The sequence below is a fragment of the Anolis sagrei genome, chromosome 1 (assembly GCF_037176765.1).
Source record: "Anolis sagrei isolate rAnoSag1 chromosome 1, rAnoSag1.mat, whole genome shotgun sequence".
NCBI classification, from domain to species: domain Eukaryota; kingdom Metazoa; phylum Chordata; class Lepidosauria; order Squamata; family Dactyloidae; genus Anolis; species Anolis sagrei.
The window spans coordinates 126,025,175-126,047,278 of record NC_090021.1 but is presented as its reverse complement, the minus strand read 5'-3'; the positions used below and the strand labels follow the sequence as shown (position 1 = coordinate 126,047,278).

At 40.7% G+C, this 22,104-nt stretch overlaps 1 protein-coding gene across 6 annotated transcripts in view; it reads right to left on the bottom strand.

Moving 5' to 3' along the window:
- Positions 1–22,104, bottom strand: part of LRRC1 (leucine rich repeat containing 1) — a 126,713-nt gene that overhangs the window by 26,521 nt on the left and 78,088 nt on the right. For 4 of the 6 annotated variants that reach the window (XM_060788221.2, XM_060788202.2, XM_060788215.2 and 1 more), the window contains exons 9-13: positions 20,112–20,230; positions 17,232–17,315; positions 5,077–5,192; positions 2,998–3,170; positions 1,599–1,738 (exon numbers count right to left, since the gene is read on the bottom strand). In XM_060788221.2, the coding sequence (XP_060644204.2) occupies positions 1,599–1,738; positions 2,998–3,170; positions 5,077–5,192; positions 17,232–17,315; positions 20,112–20,230 (632 nt within the window). The remainder of the gene's footprint in view (positions 1–1,598; positions 1,739–2,997; positions 3,171–5,076; positions 5,193–17,231; positions 17,316–20,111; positions 20,231–22,104) is intronic. The other 2 variants (XM_060788208.2, XM_060788235.2) reach the window with 1 other exon arrangement.

Sequence of the window (22,104 nt, the reverse complement as noted above, 5' to 3'; positions counted from 1 at the left end):
TCTAGGAGTGATGTATTAAAGTCACTCCAGTGGTTGCCAATTAGTTTCTGGGCAAAGTACAAAGTGTTGGTTTTGAGTTTTCAAGCCTATATCAGTGGTTCTCAACCTATGGGTCCCCAGATGTTTTGGCCTTCAACTCCCAGAAATTCGAACAGTTGGTAAATTGGCTGGAATTTCTGGGAGTTGTAGGCCAAAACACCTGGGGAGCCACAGGTTGAGAACCACTGACTTATATGGTTTGGGTCCTGGTTACCTAAAGGATTGCCTTTTCCTGCACAATCTGCCCTTTAGGACTCTTAGGTCCTCTGGGGGTCCAGCTAGAACCAAACTGGCAACCATCACCCAGAAGACCTTTTCAGCAGCTGCCCCAAGATTGTGGAACGACCTGCTTGAAGAGCTCTGATAGCAAAATGGAATGTCAGAATTTGAGTGGGTAGATCTCTTCCAGCAGACCTACTCACTCAATTTTGAATCATGAGTTCTGATTTGCATTCTATTGCCACTATATATCAATTCTGTCGCTGTTTCGGTGTAGGTTTTCATATGTGTATGTGTTTACCCATTAAATTTTTGTAACTTATTGTATTTTTTATGTTCATTTTTTTGGTTACCTGCCTGGCACCATCAGGAAAGGCGGGTAATAAATAAAATGTATTATTATTGTTGTTGTTGTTATTTGAAAAGCTTAGTACACAGCAAACAAGGTCACTATGTTGGCTGTTGTATTGGATCATATGTCGGACACATCACCATCATTATTATTATTGTTGACACAAAAGCACAGTGTCAATAATAATAATAATAATAATAATAATGTGTCCGACATGTGATCCAATACAACAGCCAACATAGTGACCATGTTTGCTGTGTCTCAAAAAATGTGTCACCAACATGAATTATCTGGAAAGTTCTGATCTCGAGAACTGCATTTTGCTCCTTCTGGCTGTCACGTACAGTGTTGTTGAGGATCACTTCTCACACATTTATTTCTTTGGGAAAGCTTAATCAGTATCAATGTAATTCACATATGCACACATTTATACTGATTAGAAAGACATGACTTTCCGAAGCCTGACATTTTTAATGAACTAGGAGAAATGGTGTTGGCAAGGCTCACTTCTGAAAAGGATATAGACGTTAGTGGAGGTCTCATAAGTACAGTGACAGATGCACCCACCAGGCCTATTTGAGCAGAAAATTGAAATTTCCCGCTGGCTCAACTTCATGTCCCAATGCAAATGATTGTGAAATGAGGAAGGACAATGGAAGCGACTATGGGGAAGAGACAAACAATGAAGTGGGGTAGGAGACAGCCTGGGGCTATTGCCTGCAAAAACACAGGCCTCTAAGCTTACAATCCCCGGCAAAAACTGAAGGGACCACCTTAAGGAAGCAAAACGAAGAACTGGCCTTCACAAAGGCTTTAACGCTGTGATAAGTTTAAAAAGTCAGGAGAGTCTCTAACCAAAAAAAAATGTGATCTATTTACAAAACACAGAACAATCGGTTGGCACCATATAATTTAAATCAAAGAGCCTGGGAAACTGTATATACCACTTTGCTTTTGTGTTTGCCTTCTGAGGGAAAGAAAAACATACCATTTCGTTATCCTCTTCATCTTTTTCATCTTCCAGAAAGCGGATGGCGCTGACTCTGTTGACTGCCCGTTCATTCCACGTTTCGTCTGACATTTCATTTACCAAACTCTCCAGGGCACCACATCGGGGTAGGTTATCTACTTCGACAGTGGACAAGAAGCAGAGACAGGACGTTTGTTCATCGGAGGTTGACAGTGCTGCCTATGTCAAGTTCTGCCCCAGGAAAACTAGTCACTGAAAACAGTTCCACAACAACATGCAATATTCCCTGATAATGTAGGCTTATTATCTTCACTTGACTGTTTGCATCAGATTTGCCATGGAGCCCAGAGACACAGCTTCCCTGGGCAATTCCAATTATAGTTTCGTATATTAACAGTCAAGCCAGAGGCTGCCTGATTCACCAAATTTATACAGTCCCTACTTTGAAACTGTTTTCACTGCAATTTATATGTCTAAAGTGCCCAAAATACAGCTATTAATTATAAGTGGAAATTAATAGCTACGTAAGCCTTATACTTGTTTGCAGTACGAATTATATACACATTTAACACAGAGAACTATCATTCTGAAAAGCATTTCAAAGACAAAGGTCAAGATTTATATTTGTTCAATAATACTTTGGAGGACAAATTATAGGCATAGGGCAGTTGTTAAGCTGTCTTTTCAGCCATATGCTAGAAACCATAAAACACTTAATCTTAAAACTACAACTTGTTGTACATTTATATTGAAAAAAACGTTTGGGTTGCTGTGAGTTTTCCGGGCTGTATTGCCATGTTCCAGAAGCATTCTCTCCTGACATTTCACCTCAGGTATCCTCTGAGGTTGTGAGGTCTGTTGGAGACTAGACAAGTGGGGTTATATACCTGTGGAATGTCTCGGGTGTGAGAAAGAACTCTTGTCTGTTTGAGGTGAGTGTGAATGCTGCAATTGGCCATCTTGTTTTGAATTGAATGGCCTTGCAGCTTCAGGGTCTGGCTGTTTATTGCCTGGGGGAATCCTTTGTTGGAGGTGTTAGCTGGCCCAGATTTATTCTTGTATGGAATTCCCATTTTTGGAGTGTTCCTCTTTATTTACTGACCTGTTTTTAGAGTTTTTGAATACTGGTAGCCAGGTTTTGTTTATTTTCATGGTTTCCCCCTTTCTGTTGAAATTGTCCACATGCGTGTGAATTTCAATGGCTCCTCTGTGCCGTCTGACATGGTAGTTGTTAGAGTAGTCCAGCATTTCTGGGTTTTCAAATAATATGCAGTGATTCCAGCCATGAAAGTCATCAACAACACACAAAAGATCGTATGTTTGCATACTTTTATAAAGGTACTGGATTTTCTTTCTTTCCTTATCCTGACTGCAACCATTTTGTGTAAGGGGGAAAATGATCTCCGACTATATTTACCTTGGCAACCAGGCTCAGAAGGCATTTGAGGAAGTAAAACACAAGTTAAAATTTTCTCTCCCATTTCAGGGTCTGTGTCCGTCTGGAACGTAAGCAAGGGCTGGGACTGGTTATCGGACAACCACAAGGCTTTCAACTTCAAGCTAGTCAGGGACATAGGGAGATGCAGCAACCTGGTAGAAAGAAAACAAGGGGAAATTCTAGACATGCTGAAATAAATACAGGGAACAGAGGAGAAAACAATAAGTCTTGTGCCATTTACTTTTTTGCTGCAACAGACATGCTAACTCCTCTAAAAAGCAAGTGACTAATTCTAAATATAGGTCTGAATTCAAATGCACTTATTCAATCTACTATTAAGTCAATAGTTATGACAACAGCTGCAGTTAGCAATTAATTATAAGGCAGAATAAGGCATTTCTATTGTGAAACGTCTGCTTCTTTTCCTTTTTAATAGATGTACCAAGCAACTGTTCTTGTGGCATTATCATAGAAAAGCAAGGGTTTTGACATAGCATTTGTTGTTGTTGTTAAAAAAAAACTTCAGGAATGATCTAAACCTTATTCAGATATTATGATTGTAATGTTGTATTAAGATGTTTTTAATTCTATGTTTTAATTGTTTAAATGTCTTTTTATGTTCTGTGTTAAATATGATTTTAATGGTTTCATTTATAGTTATATGTTATTGTTTTTAGATGCCTGTTTCCCCGAAAATAAGACATTCCCTGAAAATAAGACCTAGTAGAGGTTTTGCTGAATTGTTAAATATAAGGCCTCCTGAGAGTGTAAGACCTAGCAAAGTATTTGCTTGAAAGCACACTCCCCCTCGTGGCCAGAAGCTGCAATATCATCCCTGCTGTACAAGTGGTCCAAGAACTGCTGCGGGAGATCATGACAGTCTCCAGACAGTGTGTGGGAGCCAGGTACTTTACAGACCTTGTATTTTGTGGCCCTGTGTGTGAAGGCCAGTATATTTATTATGTATTGAAAACTACTGTATAGTATATAACAAAAGTTCAGTTTTTTTGTTCAAAAATAAATGTGAATTCTTCTTCATGGAAAAATAAGACCTCCCCTGCAAAATAGGACCTAGCGAAGTGTTTCTCAATCACAAGGGGGTTTCAGAGGGGTCACCAAAGACCATCAGAAAACACATATTTCGGGTGGTCTTAGGAACCCCTTTGGCAAAGAAGGCTGAAGATCTCTCCGCCTGTCCTTTTCTTCCTTTTTGGAAACAGACAGTGAATCCTCCCACCAAAAGCCCTCCTACGCTGTAATTGGCCAGCCTCTCAGCCAAGGAGAGGGCTGTTTCTGAGGCTCCAAGCGGAGAGGGGAGAGAAGGTGTGCTCACACATGGCAGTGTGCTGCGAATGTGTGGGCGAGGGACAGTGTGCAAAGCTGGAGGGAGGCTCATACCAGCCAATCCCTTCAAGGAATTGGGGATCTGTGTGGGAAGTTTGGTCCAATTCTATCGTTGGTGGGGTTCAGAATGGTCTTTGATTGTAGGTGAACTATAAATCGCAGCAACTACAACTCCCAAATGTCAAGATGTCTTTGGGAGCAAAAAATTAATATAAGACACTGTCTTATTTACGCAGAAACAGGGTATGCTTTGGTTTTGTATATATGTTGGCATTGAATCTTGCCATTACTTGATGAATACCACTTTTAGTCCCCCGAGGGGTGAGAAAAGAGGTATATAATGGCAATAAATAAATAAATAAATAAATAAATATTACTGTCTTGGTTTGAATGAGCATGAGGCTAGGGGGGTGCTTACATTCATTAGAGGAGAGGTTTCTTTATGCATGAAAAGTCTCCACAAAAAATGAGAATGCTGATTTTCTGGAAACACCTGAACAACGTTCTAGCCATTTATGCTATTTAGTGCTGGAAACTGCACTTGGCTAAGCACAGGCTATCACCACCCCATGCCCTTATATTGGAGAAGAGTTGGAAAAATGTCAAAAATTTACAACTCTAGTTTCTCCATAACAGTTCCTCCAAATTCCACGTCCTTCTCTGAGAGAGATAATACAAAGTATTCTGGGTTCATGATAAATAAGGAGACCTCACCTGTTTCCTGCTACATCTAAGACATGAAGTTCTGTAGCTTGTGATATCTCAGGAGGAATCCGAGATAACCGGTTATCCCGTACCGAGAAAACATTGAGACTGCAACACCCACCAATCTGATGTATAAAAATAAAGGAAGGTTGCATTATTCCTTTAGATATAATTTAACTAAGTAAGAACATAAAACAGAAGAAATTGTTAAATAACAAAACCCAGAAAGATACCGGAATGCCCCAAAAGATACCAGACTGAAGTCAAGTCTACTTCAGTCATCAATATTAACAATACCATTATTAATTACATAAAAGTCCAGTTTGGGGATAATTAGTTCTAATAATTTGTTCTCTAAAATTCCCCCCATCCACCCGCTGCCCCATGCAACTGCAGAATCAGAAAAAGAGATTAAGAATGGACCAGATTTCAGGATGAGGAGTCTATCCTTCTAGTACTGTGTTTTAACTGAAAAATGAGTCCATGTGCTTATGTTTGAGCAGTGACAAGAACAGACATAAAAGCATAATGTTTCAGGCAAAATCACTGAAGTTTAATTGTCTAATTACTAAAGATGGTTTGAAATTCAACACTTACAAACGATTTTGCCACAAAATACACCTAAAAACTGGGCTCAACTCATCCATGAGACAATATAGGCAGCCCCCAAGTTACAAACATCCGACTTGCATATGGCTCATAGTGAAGAACAGGGGTGAGATAATAGGAAGTGAGAGAAATCTATCTCTCGGAAGGGAAGTTCACTCCTGAAAGAGTCACCTGAAAGAGTTGCCATGGGCAAAAGGAGTCTCTGCTGAAGCTTTATTTCCAATCCTTATTTTCACAACACGGCAATTTTTTTTCAAAATCCGATGATCTCAGAGGCAGAAAGACAGAATGCGAGGTGAACTCTTCTGAACAGGGGATATATCTCCAGCCACACACACACACACACACGTCTTTTTGCTTTTGCTTATGTATATGTTATGATTTAATTTTGCTGTAAGCCGCCCCAAGTCCTTTTGGAGAGGGAGCGGGATATAAATAAAGAATGTGTGTGTGTGTGTGTGTGTGTGTGTGTGTGTGGAATTACACTTAAAAATTGCCCTGTTCCAACTTACATACAAATTCAGCTTAAGAACAAACCTGGAGAACCTATCTTGTTCATAACTTGGTGACTGCCTGTACTGGCTTGATGAGTTCTGCGCAGAATCTGTCCTAAAAAAAGTGGATCGGGTGCAAAGTAGATGGCTGGAGGCAGCAGCAAAAAAGTCCCTCTTGGTGGGATAAGGTATGGAAGGAGTGCTCCCACTCCATTTCTCCTCCACACAAACTAGGGAACGAAAATCAGCCTTCCCTGGTTTCTCACCTTCTTTTTCAGCCCAGCCATGCAGACTTCAACAGTAATGTCTGGGAGTCTGTGTCAGACATTTTTAATAGGAGCTTACAGCATAAGCCTCGCAAGTTGTGGTGGTCTCTCTTCACAAAACACTTAGTATAGGCCTATTAAAAATAGCTAATGCCACTCCACTCCACCTTTAGTGCCCAAAAGGGCTCCGCCTATTGTCAACACATTTGCACTGGGTCCCTAATCGAAAGAGACTGTTTTCCTTGCTCCCCGCTTTTTTCCATGCTGAATTCTTATTCCTTTTCCTCATTTATATTCCTTTCTCTATATTTCTATAGATGTAAACTCTTCAAGATCAGCAATACCATTCCCCCACTGAAATCATACTCTCCCTTTAGCTCTCCCTAAAATGTGGTCTTTCTATGCCTTTTTCAAAGAAGAGGAAAATATTTGTTTGTTATGTTCCCATAGGTCAGTGGTTCTCAACCTGTGGTTCCCCAGGTGTTTTGGCTTAGACTCCCAGAAATCTCAGCCAGTTTACCAACTGTTAGGTTATCTGGGAGCTGAAGGCTAAAACATCTGGGGACCCACAGCTTGAGAACCACTGCTTTAGTTTCTACCCTCAACTTATCCACAGCTCATATCAAAATCCACAACCCCCACGCCCCCCAATTTCTCCTTGTCTTATACATGAAATTGACTTATATATGATTATATAATAAGGTATGTAGACTTGAACACTACATGCCTTAATTGCTTGCCTGAAAATGAAAAAAAACTAATTAAAAGCAATGACAGAAATCACATTTCTTCTTACCTACTGTGATTCAGGTGCTAAGGAACATTTGTATTTATGTTGGTGCAGTTTCAAAACTGAACTACGACAGGTAAACCTACTCACCCAAAGCAAGTTTCATTGTCAAAGGCATTTGCCTCTTCAGTTCACTATAGTTGAAGTGTAAGCATTTTAAGAAGCAATGGCTTATAGCAGTCAAACCCATGTGAGTTTTCTACAAAGCAATTACAGTAGAGTCTCGCTTATCCAACATAAACGGGCTGGCAAAACGTTGGTTAAGCGAAAATGTTGGATAATAAGGAAGGATTAAGGAACAGCCTGTTAAATGTCAAATCAGATTATGATTTAACAAATTAAGCACCAAAATATCATGTTTTATAACAAACCGATAGAAAAAGCAGTTCAATACACGATAACGTTATGTAATAATTACTGTATATACGAATTTAGCACTAAAATATCGCAATGTATTGAAACAGCTGTGGATCCAGGTGGGAGGCAGACTGCGTTGGATATACAGAACATTAGATGAGCAAAGGTTGGATAAGCGAGACTCTACTGTACTGAAATTTCTGGTCATACAAATAACACTAATAGTGTTGGTATACCAGAATGCACCATCAGTCACCTCTTACACCAATTTAACATGGACATTACCATTTAATTTAGTAGATTAATTGCAACCAATAGGGAGAAATACTTAACATGTACTTTCTAAATGACACAGAATCAAAAACACAATTTCTAAGTTATAGACCCCAAATAGATTTAAATATGTAATTAAACTAAGTTATACCAAAATGAGTAAGATTTTCTTCCAGGTGAAAATAAATAGATTTCAATAACAGGTTGAGGTTTTTTTCCCCCTTCAATTTATTGCTTCCCACTTCCTCTTATTCCCACCTAACTCAGCATTGAACTTAAAGGCCACCTAACATCAACCTTCAAAATGTCAATTCAAGAGAGGTAAAATTATACGATGGGGCTCAAAACTGCATGACTTACTCTTTCACATTGTGGATGTAATCCAATCATTATAAAAATGCTCTTTTTCAAGAGAGAGGGAAAATCTCTTGTTGTTACCACCAACTTGGAGGAATTGGACTGTTTGGAAGAGCACAATACTTTGTATCAATAAGCCACTTGAAAGCCCTCCCTAAGCCTTGGTCATGAATCTAAAAATACTGTTTCAAAAGTAGTCATTAAATGCTACCCAAACGACTGGAATCAATTCAGTTTTGGTTGAAGCTAATGCTCATATTTTCCTTCTTCCTAACTGGAATCATTTTGGCTAACCACCCCAAATATTATCTTTTTCATTGAACTTTAATCTCTCTCTCTTAGAATCTGCCAACATAAATATTTTCATTATATCCCCCTCCATATGGAACAGGCAAGGTTTCTCTATATTCATGCAAGGAAATCAATAGTGAATTCATGAGCATGATGATTATATTCCGTACTTTTAAGTGGGAGACTCTTCCAAAAAATGACAAACCATGCAGTACAACTTCTGCAAGTGCTCTTACAATTTCACAGGATGTGAAGTGCCGAAACAAAAAGGAGCCACTGTGTGCCTAATTGGTGTATCTCTAAAATGAGAAATCGAGAGCAATTATTCTAGTTTAATGAATGCTGGATGAGCTGGCAAATGACGCCTTTGTTGTACGCGAGGTTTGCTTTGACCCATTCTACGTATCTCAGGAACATAAAGCAAGATGAGTGTTGGCCATGCAGCCTTCTTCCGAGCGCACACAGACCCTCCCAAACACTGGAAACTCCCAGGCTTTGGGGGTAATGGAAGTGCAGTTGTGGAGTCAGCCAGTTTGAATCATCATGCATTGAAAGCAGTCAGATGGAAGGAACTGGTGTTGCCGTGGGACCGAACAATACTTACAAGGTTACAAGAATTTACCTGACTCAATTTCCAAGCAGCTAACAGTTAGGAAAAACACAAGAGACAGTTGTTTCATTTCAAGACACACTATTATCTCTATGGACTGGACAATACCATTTACATTGCGCACACACACACACAGAGAGTAAGACAATTTTCCCACCACCACAGAATTTTTTATTTCCAAAATGTCCTTCAGAATATGAGGGGCGGGCTGACTTTTCTGAAGCTGGCTACAATTTAGCATGCCAGAATATTTGGTTCTTGTAAGTTTTTCGGGCTATATGGCCATATTCTAGAATATGGCCTTATAGCCCGAAAAAACTTACAACAACCCAGTGATTCCGGCCATGAAAGCCTTCGACAATGCCAGAATATTATTTTAATCTTAGGTATTTGACTAGCAGAGAACTGTGTAGTATAATGGTTTGAGCAGTGAGCCAGGTTGTAAATCTCCACGGATGAAGAAGGGATGCTAAAATCATCAAACATCTGTAGAACATGCCCTATGAGGAGTGTCTTAAAGAGCTGGGGATGTTTAGCCTGCAGAAGAGAAGGTTGAAGGGAGACATGATAGCCATGTATAAATATGTGAAATGGTGTCAGAAGGAAGAGGGAGCAGGCTTGTTTTCTGCTGCCCTTGAAACTAGAACTCGAAGAAATGGGTTCAAATTACAGAAAAGGATATTCCACCTGAACATTAGGAAGAACTTTCAGACTGTAAGTGCTATTCAAAAGTGGAACTCTCTGCCTCGGAGTGTGGTGGAAGCTCCTTCCATAGAGGCTTTTAAACTGAGGTTGGATGGCCATCTGTCAGGGATACTTTGTGCTTATTCCTGCATGGCAGTGGGTTGGACTAGATGGCCCACCTGGTCTCTTTCAACTCTATTATTCTATGATTCTATGATTTTATTATTCTATGAAAACTTGACTGAGTGACATTTGACAACTCACACTTTCTCTGTCTCAAGAGGGAGGCAAAGGCAAAATCCTCTCTGAACAAATTTATGATAGATTCACCTTAGGGCAGGCATGGGCAAACTTTTTAACTTGGGGGCCACATGGTGGGCCAGAACGGGTGCGTGGGCCGAGGGGGGGAGGGGGTTCTCCCCAAGGCCCCTCTCTGTCCTTTCCTCTCCTTCATCTTCTCTTTCGGAGGCATAAAGTGAAGGAAACATGGGGTTAGCCCGATTCATCAGGGTAAGATGGGGCCCTGTCTTGCCTACTCTTGATACAGAAGCCTAGAGCTGGAAGAGACCCCCCCCCCTTATCCAAGGGGCATCCAGTCCAACCCCTTGCCATGCAGGAAAGCACAATCAAAGCACTTCTAATAGACACCCTCTGTGGAAAAGCCTCCAGAGAAGGACACTCCACCGCACTCCAAGGCAGCCTATACCACTCTCCAGGAAGGTCTCCTTAATCTTTTCAATTGAATCTCTTTCCCTGTCATTTGAACCCATTGCCCCCTTGTGCCCTAGTCTCTAGAGCAGCAGAAAGTCAGTTTCCCCCTGCCCTCTCCTCAATGGGATACCCTTTTAAATCTTGAAACATGGTTTTCATGTTCCCTTTCAACTGTCTCTTCTCTCAGCTGAACATCTCCCAGGAGGAAAGGAGGAAGGAAAAAAGAGAAGGGAGGGAGGAAGAGAAGGAAGGGAAAGGAGGGAGGGAGAAAAGAGAAAGGGAGAAAGGGAAAGAGGGAAGGAAGGGAGGACAAAAGAGCAGAAGGGAAGGATGGAAGGAGAAAGGAAGGCAAGAGATGAGGAAGGAAGGAAAGAGAGAAGAAAGACAAAAGAGAAGGAAGAAAGTAAGGAGAAAGACAGAGAAGGAGGAAGGAAAACGGGAAGGAAGGTTGAAAGGAAGGGGGGAGGGAGGAAAGGAGAAAGAAAAGAGGGAAGGAAGGAAGGATAGGATGGTGAGAGAGGGGGCCTAAGAGTCCAAGGGGCCGTATGCAGCCCCCAGGCCTGAGTCTACCCATATCTGCCTTAGGGCCAACAAACATTAAAAACAACTTGATGACACATTACGACAACATCATTTGCCTAGCAAATAGCTCAATGATCATCATTTGTCAACTTACCACATGTAAGCATGTGGCAGGTCAGGTGTCTATATTATGATGTATACTATGTGGATTTGCCTCTCTATGCCCAATCCAAAATGAGGGACAGGGGACTCAGAGTAATAAGTCTCCTATACCATGGGCTGCAGGTAATCTCACTACATAATCCTACTGTAAGTTTTATAAGGAAGAGAATGGGGTAAGCAGTTGTTTGTCATTCATTCTCTATTTTCAGGGCGGGGATGTGATATACAGGCAAATCTTAATGGTTCTGTGGGCTTTTTATATAATAGTTGGCTCAAAACATACAGTACCACTTGAAAATACACTACATGCAGATTATTATAATGCAGTTGAAAAATACTGGGTACAAGTTGAATTTGACAGGTACCTCTGCCAGAGTTTGGAAAAGTTACTTCTTGGATTAATACTACTAGATTTTCCCTGTCAGAATGACTATAGGTTGGAGGTTTCTGGAAACCAAGATAAAAGATAAAGATGCAGGATCCACACAAAATGTTCCACAAGCTTGCTTTGGTATTTTTTAATTTGAACGTTATTATTACTAAATTTAAACTATAGAAAAGGAGATTCCACCTGAACATTAGGAAGAACTTCCTAATGGTGAGAGCTATTCAGCAGTGGAATTCTCTGCCCCAGAGTGTGGCGGAGGCTCCTTCATTGGAGGCTTTTAAGCATAAGCTAGATGGCCACTTGTCAGGGTGCTTTGAATACAATTTTCCTGCTTCTTGGCAGGGGGTTGGACTGGATGGCCCATGAGGTCTCTTCCAACTCTTTGATTCTATGATTCCTTGGAGATAAATGAATTACAAGTGCAACATAACTGTGATCCTGCTATTCAATACATTTGCGTGAAACTACCTAGAAATAAGAATTGGTTCATTTAATATCGGAAACCCCTCAATATTAATGAAAGAAAAACATCAACAATATATTGCATTAAATGTCTACTCTTTGGCCAGTGTTATTTTAAATTTGAAAAAGAGAAGTTAACCACAAATAACAGTGGTGAAGACATTACACAACGTATTTATCTACATATAACAAGTGACGTAGTATGATGATGGTAGAAATCATTTTAGCTTGGGAGATTCTCATAGAAAGCCATAAAATGAGTCTCAAGAGGCTAAATTATAAAGTAACAAAAAGCAACAAAGAAAAGGGTGATGCTATAAAGAATACTAAACAGTGCACGTGTTTTGAAAACCCCAAGGATTTATGTCAAAAACCTGAATACTTCACTTGACCTCTCTCTATATAAACCAGTGGTTCCCAACCTGTGGTCCGTGGACCACCAATGGTCCTCAAGAACAAAAATATGGTCTACAGCCTCGCCATTACTACACTGTTGCCTCAAAACCACATGTCAACGAGAGCAACTGGTCTCGCAAAAACTCTCTTATAGTGCCGAGGCAACGGGGATGTCGGGAGGGAGAGGCTGACTACCCACAAAAGATTACTACTATCATATCAACTTTAGTTTATTAAATATGGTTTTCTGTGGGCAAGCAGATGGCGACTACTGGATAGCATATGTTCTGTATCAGAAACTAGAGCTGATGTGGTCTATTCAATGCAATTTTCTGAATCAGCACTCCAAATAATGAAACTGAATCTAAAGTTGACCAAAAACTGATTCGTAACCCTTTTGGTACTAATGTTGGAGAGTGGTCCCTGGTCAAGTGGTCCCTGGCAAAAAAAAAAAAAAAAAAAGTTTGGAAACCACTGATATAAACTGTCCAATATCCAGAAATTTAACTCATACTTAAAAAAATGGTGGTATGCTATCAGTTAAAGATATAGTTAATACATTTGCCACCATATAAACATATCCTTTCATTAGACTGCTTTTGCACTTGGTTAAGAAAACAACCATTATCTCCTAAAGTAAAAGGAGTAATATTATGGATTACAACAATTAAGACTGAATATAAATAGATGCATTTCCAATTCAACCAATGCAATGTTAGGACATGGCTTGCAAATACATAATAGCTTGGATCAAGTGCCGAGACTGTTCTATCTGTGTTCATCCCCTCAGACAATACCATGCAGAAAAAGCTTCTCCCACATCAGACACTGAACAGAGTGATGAAACCTGAGGACTGAATATAGGTGTCCATACAAATAATCCTTTCGTGTCTATGTATCTTTCAAGCAGGTAAGAATCAAAGAATCCAACCCTGATGTCATCAAACCCACTGCTTGTATAAGGCTGCCTGCTGAAATCCACCCCCTAATTCCCTCTGTACGAAACAGTTCGCTATTAAAGCAACCAAAATCCACCTCCTTTGATCTCACCTGTCAGAACTTCATCAGGGTTCCATCCCAACACTGCGCAGCTCAGGTTCTCATTATTACACTTGGCAGTTCATTTTGTCATATTTCTGTAGGTGGCACTGATGCCTATGATTAGCTGCAAAGCAACCTGAATAGCTGGTTTATGTAACACCAGACGCTCCGTTTACCATTGGTAGATGAGATTTCAAGCTTTGGAACAGCCACTTATGAACTTAATAAAAAATATTTAAGAGAATGCAGGGACAGAATATGTGTATGCGCGCAAATGTTTTAAAGATGCAACTAGTGCACAAATGTAGCTGGATATGAGCTGACGTGGGCATTTGGGACATAGACCCTCTGTGACCAACCTTCAACCAAAAGGAGTACATGAAGTGGATTGAATATGGCACTCCTGAAAAGAAACAAGACCTGGCTAAGGCACTACATCACAATAACCTGCTTCTTCGTTGCTGCTCTGCACTTTGCTACATGGAAAACTACTGGGTCGTCACAGGAGAACATAAACAGCATACTCATCTTGCACTTGAACTTGATCTTGAACTGGAAAGAAACGTGAGGCCTCACCAGTCAATGAGGGGACGACAGCAATGAATGAGATAGGAGGCAGTCTGGGCACTTTCTTGTTTCTTAAACTACCTGCTCTCAGCAGCCCAGAAGGGAAGGTGCAGGACTCTGATTGTGGTATAGGAGGAGATAAATGGGAGTGACACCAACGTGAGTGACACCACTGCCTTGTTGGGAATAGGATGGTGATGGCGAGCTCCTTAAGGATTCCACTCAAAAGAAGCTCTGAAAGAGGAGAGGGGGGCAGTGCTTCTTTTAGGATTGTTTTTAAAAAGTTATTGTTTTTAGAAGTTCTGGGTCCTGGTCTTAGGGAACTTAAATTAAATTAAATATAAATTAAACAAACAAACGAACAAAAGGTTCTCCTAGGGTGGACTCAGAGCTTACTTTTTGCCTCCCTCCTCAGAGGAAGGAGATAATTGCTTTTTTAAATATAATAATTAATACTATACCTTAACTTTTATCCAAAAGAAAGCATTCCTTTATCTGGTTGAAAATGTGAAAATTCTTTTGGAATTCCTGCCTGAGGAGATATAATTGGCAGTGGCCAGAGAAGGCTGGTCCACTGAGGTGGCACTAATGCTTTCTCTTTTTCACAGGATGACTTTGTACTTATCCACGGAGCACACTGAAGTCCATATTTTTGGGCATAACCCTGACCCCAAACTATACACAGGGTCAGCATACATACCCCCATTGCCCAGATACCTAAAATCATCAACGTGACCAAAATATCCAATGGAAAAGCACCTACTTTGCATTCAGACACCCCCAGGTTCAATCCCTAGACTTTCCAGATAGTGTTGGGTGTCAGGGAACCCAGTTTAAAATCCTGGACAGCTACTGTCATGCCAATGTGGACAATTCTAATATAGGTGTAAAATATAGACCTATGTAAAAATGTGTACTTAGACCAAGGTTTACCCCTTTGGGACTGGGCACAAGATCCTCCACACCAACTTGGAGGCAACCCTGGTCAGTACACTCACTGCCTCTGTCCTGATCTAGGGACTGAGTGCTGGGGAGAGAGTACCAAAAGTCACCTTTTGAGCAGGAAAGTAAATGTTTCATTAGATCTTCTCTAGCTTGAAAATCTGAAAGCAAGAGTAAAGAACCTCTGCTCCACCTTTGGTCTTAGACTACAACTTCTATAGTCTCTTATTCATGGCAATGCTAGCCAGGGCTCCTGGGACTGAAGTATAAAACATCCAGAGTATCAAAGGTCTCTCTTCCACCTCCATTCACAAATACCCTTTCAAAGTGTGGGTTTCTGTTACCAATTGCAGCAGCAAATCTCCTAACTTGAGAAGTAAACAGTGGCCAATATAAGCAATAACTAATGCTATGGCATTCATCTGCTTGAGCACTGATAACTGAGGTCTGTCAACCAGCTGACTCCCCACCATTCTGGTTCCATTCCTAAACACTTGTTTGGCCTTTGAATGAAGTAAATTAAGCTACTTCTTGTCATTTTTTTTACTTTGGTACCATGTGTGGCTTTTATTATTTATAGCACATCTTCATATTTTGCTTAAAGCAAATGTTAGCAATCAAACAGCTACTACTTTGGCAACCGAAAAAACCCACCACCAGAAGCCCATCTGCTAAAATCTCACTCCTCTCCCCAATGCTTCAAGCAGAGTAATCCACTGTTGCTTTTTCAAAAATTGTGGACTTACTTACAAGAATAAAGGGTTGCAATCCATAGGTATTTCTATAAATTCATCCACCCAACCATCACCACAATCTTCTGTGCTCCTCCTGCACACTTCTTTAGTATGCTGGAACAACTCTCAGGGCCTTTCCACACAGCCATATAACCCAGAACAACAAGGCTGAAAATCACACAATATCTGCATTGAACTGGTTTATTGGAGTCCACACTGCAATATATTCCAGGTCAAATCAGAAAATGTGGGATTTTATTTAGCTGTGTGGAAGGGGCCTCAGAAAGCTCAGCAGAAATGTATGATAAAGCAAGATCACCTCGTCTCCATTTTTCTAACATAGAATAAAAATTCATTTGGGAAATAGCCCTCCATTTAGGGAAGGGGACATTTGTATCCTACCTGATTACACTATTATAACCACCACTACTTGTTGTGGCAATCTATGGCCTCCATCTCTACTGTAAGAGACTGAAGTTGCTTCCCCTCTAGACCCGTGAACTACAAAAGCTACGCCACGATACAATAGACCTTAGCCTTGACGATTGGAGTTGCAGACAAACACTAGCAATTTAAAGGACAGAATGCACATCTGATTTCCAAAACTGAAACTCCAAGTGTATAGGAGGCAAAGGGGATGTGCAAGATACACAATGCTGTGACAAAATCAACCACAGCTGAGGGATAGGATTCCATTCCCAAGGTGATACTTTCATCACATTTGCACTAGTCACAGGACTAGACTCCTGGGAAGATTTTGAGGATGAGCTTCTACTTGGGTACTATGCAGTTGTGCAGAACTTGCCCTTCAACTTTCAACATGTAATTATGATGATATAATTTGTCGGAGTATCAACTCTCACTGGAGTAAGAAACACATATGCAGTTGATGCCGTTTTATATAGCACAAAAGACAGCAATGTTGAAATAATTCACTACAATTCCATCCAATGCAATTTTCGAAGTTATGACCTTGGGATGAACTTTTGCATGGTAATTTTAGCCATAAAAAGCTAACTAGCTAATGAGTAATATTCATAATATAGTCCCATGCTTGAAATTTTCAAAGGTGTGTAGCTGGAGTTCGACACATATATTTGCTGTTATTGTTCCGAAACGCTGCTCTGGTCAAAAAACTAGCTTTCAAGTTAGAAATATTCCAGTGCAGTATGAGAAGATATTGGCAGAAGAAGAGCTGACGTTTTGGATCTGGGATAGGCAGGCCTGAGAAATAAAATTGGTAATCACTTGAGTTAAACTTCCACACAGAAATTAGCCGCTACACATTCAACAAGATATTGTAAGCACCAATTTCAGTTCTATGTTGCTATAATTCAGCATGCTGATTCCCATAGTTCTCCTTCAATCCCACACCAGTTATTTCCTAGCCAGAACACAGTAATTTGTCTCACAAACTCCTTCTGTCCTAGCTACAAAAAAAACCAGGACAACCTTACCATATCATTCCAAGTCCTTACCACAAATAAAGACAAATAGATAATGCTTACCTCTTTTGGTAAAGACACCAATTTGTTTCTGTCAACGTTCAGTATGTTTAGTTTTTTTAACTTTCCAGTGCTCTTCGGTAAAGTCTGTTTCAGATTCAAACAAAATAATGTCAGTCATCATTTTTGTTGCCACTAGATCTTTTTTTTAAAAAAAACAACAACAACCCTGCAAAGCAAATGAATGGGAGGTTCAAGATAACACTGGATTGCAGTTGAAAAAGACATCCTAAGGTAGAACTAAAGACAATGACACATATCCTTACTTTTTTGGACTACTACTCCCGAAAATCTGATCCAATAAGTTCCCTGGTTATATCAGCAGAAAAGTCATACTCCAGGTTCTGTGACTACAATCTGAGTAGGCAGTGAGTTCACAATTTTGCTATGAAAAAAAGGATCTGATAATGCTATTGGTCACTTTCACCAGTTTCTTTTCATCAGAAAGATACTTGAAGCTCAGGGAATAATTTTTTTTTTACTTCTTCCTCTGCTTTGCAGCCATCTGCATTATAGAACATCTGTTATAGAACTCCAGTATGCTGATGACAAGGTCGTCTGTGCGCATACAGAAAAAGATCTACAAGCCACTCTCAACACCTTTGCAGAAGCATACACAAAGCTTGGCCTGTCACTGAACATCGAGAAAACCAAAGTGCTGTTCCAGCAGTCACCAGCTGTCTCCTCTCCAATGCCAGAGATACAGCTTAATGGCGTAACATTAGAAAATGTCAACCATTTCCGCTACCTTGGCAGCCACCTCTCCACCAAAGTCAACATCGACGCCGAAATACAACACCGCCTGAGCTCTGCCAGTGCAGCATTTTCCAGAATGAAGCAGAGAGTGTTTGAGGACCGGGACATCCGTAGGGAGACCAAGGTGCTTGTCTATAAAGCTATTGTCCTCCCAACCCTGCTATATGCCTGTGAGACGTGGACTGTCTACAGACGTCACATGCAGCTCCTGGAACGATTCCATCAGCGCTGCCTCCGGAAAATCCTGCAAATCTCCTGGGAAGACAAGCGGACAAACGTCAGCATGCTGGAGGAAGCAAAGACCACCAGCATTGAAGCAATGGTCCTCCAACATCAACTCCGCTGGGCAGGCCACGTTGTCCGGATGCCTGACCACCGTCTCCCAAAGCAGTTGCTCTACTCCGAACTCAAGAACGGAAAACGGAATGTTGGTGGACAGGAAAAGAGATTTAAAGATGGGCTCAAAGCCAACCTTAAAAACTCTGGCATAGGCACTGAGAACTGGGAGGCCCTGGCCCTTGAGCGCTCCAGCTGGAGGTCAGCTGTGACCAGCAGTGCTGCAGAATTCGAGGAGGCACGAGTGGAGGGTGAAAGAGAGAAACGTGCCAGGAGGAAGGCGCGTCAAGCCAACCCCGACCGGGACCGCCTTCCACCTGGAAACCAATGCCCTCACTGCGGAAGAAGATGCAGAGCAAGAATAGGGCTCCACAGCCACATGCGGACCCACAAGGAAACCCATGATGGAAGACCATCTTACTCGTCCAACGAGGGATCGCCTAAGTAAGTAAGCCATCTGCATTCCTCAAATTGTCTACACATACATACAAACACACATATACCCTGCCATGTCTCCTGAGGATATGTTCTGGTATGGAAAGAGTAGCAGAATTGCTCCAAACATTTTTCTAATAAGTTAGGGGGAATTCTGAGTAAAAAAAAAACAAAAACCTTTAATGCTAAATGCCATGGATCTGTAGTCTCAACAGAATGAATGACCGGGAATCTGTACATTTACCAACATCCATAACAACTGAGAAATACTGCCTTTCCAGTGTTTTCTGGTAACCTTTCCCACTACACAACTATAGCACAATGATTCCATTTTAAGTGCCATGAGTGCATCCCGGGGAATCCTGGAATTTGTTTGATCAGAGGCAAGAGCAGTGGTTCTCAACCTGTGGATCCCCAGATGTTTTGGCCTTCAACTCCCATAAATCCTAACAGCTGGTAAACTGGCTGGGATTTCTGGGTGTTGTAGGCCAAAAACATCTGGGGACCCACAGGTTGAGAATCACTGCATCAGAATCACTGCATCCGGCTGAGAAGGACTCTTGCTAAATTAGCAATCCCCAAATTCGAGAGGATATTGTTAAACATGCCTTTCTTATTTGCAACATGTAACCTTCCAAGGTCCAGCTAATTTAAAGTACTGTACTAGCAGCTATTGTTATAGGAGCCCCGGTGTTGCAGTGGGTTAAACTCTTGTGCGGGCAGGACCGAAGACTGACAGGTCGGAGGTTCAAATCCAGGGAGAGTGCGGATGAGCTCCCTCTGTCAGCTTCAGTTTCCCATGAGGGGACATAAGAGAAGTCTCCCACAAGGAAGGCAAAACATCAAAACATCCGGATGTCCCCTGGGCAACGTCCTTGAAGACGGCCAATTCTCTCACACCAAAAGCAACCTGCAGTTTCTCAAGTCGCTCCTGATATGAGAAAAACTATTTTTTTCTCTTACACACTATTTTTTTCTCTTACACACTATTTACAGCCAGCTAGTTCGTAAGAAAGCAGTGGAACACAACTTCTAACAATGTTTAAACAATGTATGTTGGCAGATATTTTCTATGAATTATTTGTTAAGTTGAAGAGAAACAACAGTGTCCTGTCTTGTAAACACACTCACACACCTATATATGCACGCACACGCACACACTGAAGCCAGTATTTTCCCTAGGCCATAACCTACACAGCATACAATATCATGTACAGGAATGTATATTGAAGGGTAGTAATTCAGCTTTCTTTTGTTTCGGTATTGTAGTCATAAGTAGGAAAATTAAGATTATGTAGTCAAAATGAGTCAGGACGAGGCAAAAGAGACATAATGACTGCCGACTATGGAACTTACCAGCAGCTGATTTTCTGTGAGAACTAATTCTGTAAGGCTTTCACAGTCCCCTATTGCTTCTGTTAACTGAACAAGCCGGTTCTGGTCTACTTTCAAGATAGACAGCTTTTTTAATTTTCCTAAAGAAGAGAACATTTCAGACTAAATATAATTTTAAAACTAAGAGTCATAGAAGCACTGGTATCAGTTATGTATTGTGAAGATCAAACAACTTCACTAGCATCAATACTATGCATTTCAAAACTACTAAGATTAGCTTGAAAAACTCTTGTCAGGTTTTTGAAACTCACCAACATACAATCTGAACTTGGAAATTAAACAGGGTCAATCCTGGTTAGTACTTGGATGGGGAATGCTGCAGGATATATTTCAGAGAAAGGAACTGGGGAAAACCATCTCTTAAGTGTTTCCTGCCTAAAACATTTCTATGCATTCATGAGGTTGCCATTAAGTTAACAGGCAACTCGAAGTAACATGCAGACACATAAGAAATTGTCAGGCATATTGTACTCAGAATGCAGTTTTGGAGACTCAATATTTTCTTTTAGAAAAATGACTAAAATATATGGCAATTTGAAAAAACTATGTAAGGAAATTAACTTCCAACAAGGAAAATGTACACTTAGGCAGAAAAAAATGAAACGCGGATATAGAAGGGTGGCATTTGGCTTGAAAACAGTACGTGTGGAAAGGATTTAGGAGTCTTAGTAGATCACAAGCTGAACATTTGTCAACAATAAATAAACGCCACCAGCCAAACCAGAGTCGATACCAAGGTTGAAACAAGGAAGAAGTTGATGTCCAGCAGCTAAAAAAGCCAATGCGATTTCAATAGGAGTATAGTGTTGAGATGGAGGGATATCACTGCCTCACTCTATTCTGCTTTGGTTAGACCTCAACTGTAATACTTTGACTAGATCTGAGCACAATAAAAGATATTCACATGCTAGAATGTGTCCAGAGGAGGACGAACAAAATGACCAAAGGCCTGGAATCCAAGCCTTATAATGAGCAGCTCAGGAAGGTTGGTATCTTGGTATCAGACTGAGAAGGGGCAAAGATAGTTTTCTGCTGCTCTGGAGACTAGGACACAGAGCAATGGAGTCAAATTGCAGTAAAAGAGATTCCACCTGAATATCTGGAAGAGCTTCCTGACAGTAAGAGCTGTTCTATAGTGGCATATGCTGTCTTGAAGTGTGGTGGAGTCTCCGTCTCTGAATGTTTTCAAGCAGAGGCTGGATGGCCATCTGTTGGGAGTGCTTTAATTGTGTACTCCTGCATGGCAAAGAGTTGGACTGGATGGACCTTATGGTATCGTCCAACTCTATGATTCTAAGACTTTTATGTAAGACTATATACAGTTTTAAATCATTACAAGTCTCCTTTTCCCAAGCAGGGAATTTAGCCAAATAGGCAGTGGAAATATTTCATTGTGACTAACTATCCCGCACTCTGGTTTACATTTTGTTGCAGCTCTCTCCAATATATCCAATCACCAACAAGACTAAATGAAAACATCGGTTTGGAAGAATGTTGTGAAAATTTCTGGTTAGAGTACATATGGCCAGCTGAAGCAGAGAAACTGAATGCTACCATACAGGGTAGAATTATAACATGAGGTTTGGGTTTGTTTTTTTAAGTTTATAGTCTTCTTTACTTTTTATATATTCAGCCTCTTCAATGGGAGGTGGGACATCTACGAACCAGCACATTACGTAAGCAGCAGCCAAAAATCACTCTCCCGAGAAAGCTGCAGAATGAGAAGTGGCTACTCAGAACTTGAGCATAACAATACATTAGAAAAAAAAAACTGCAATGCCAATACCTCTCTCACCCAGTCTGTAATGTAGCATAAGATCGCATGCCTAGGAAGGGCCCACATCAATGTGGTCAGGCTTAGAAATGCACAACATAATGACAACTTAGATAAGTAGAATGTACTAACTATACATTATGTAGCAGGAAGGAATAAAAAAAACAGTATGTAGCAGCT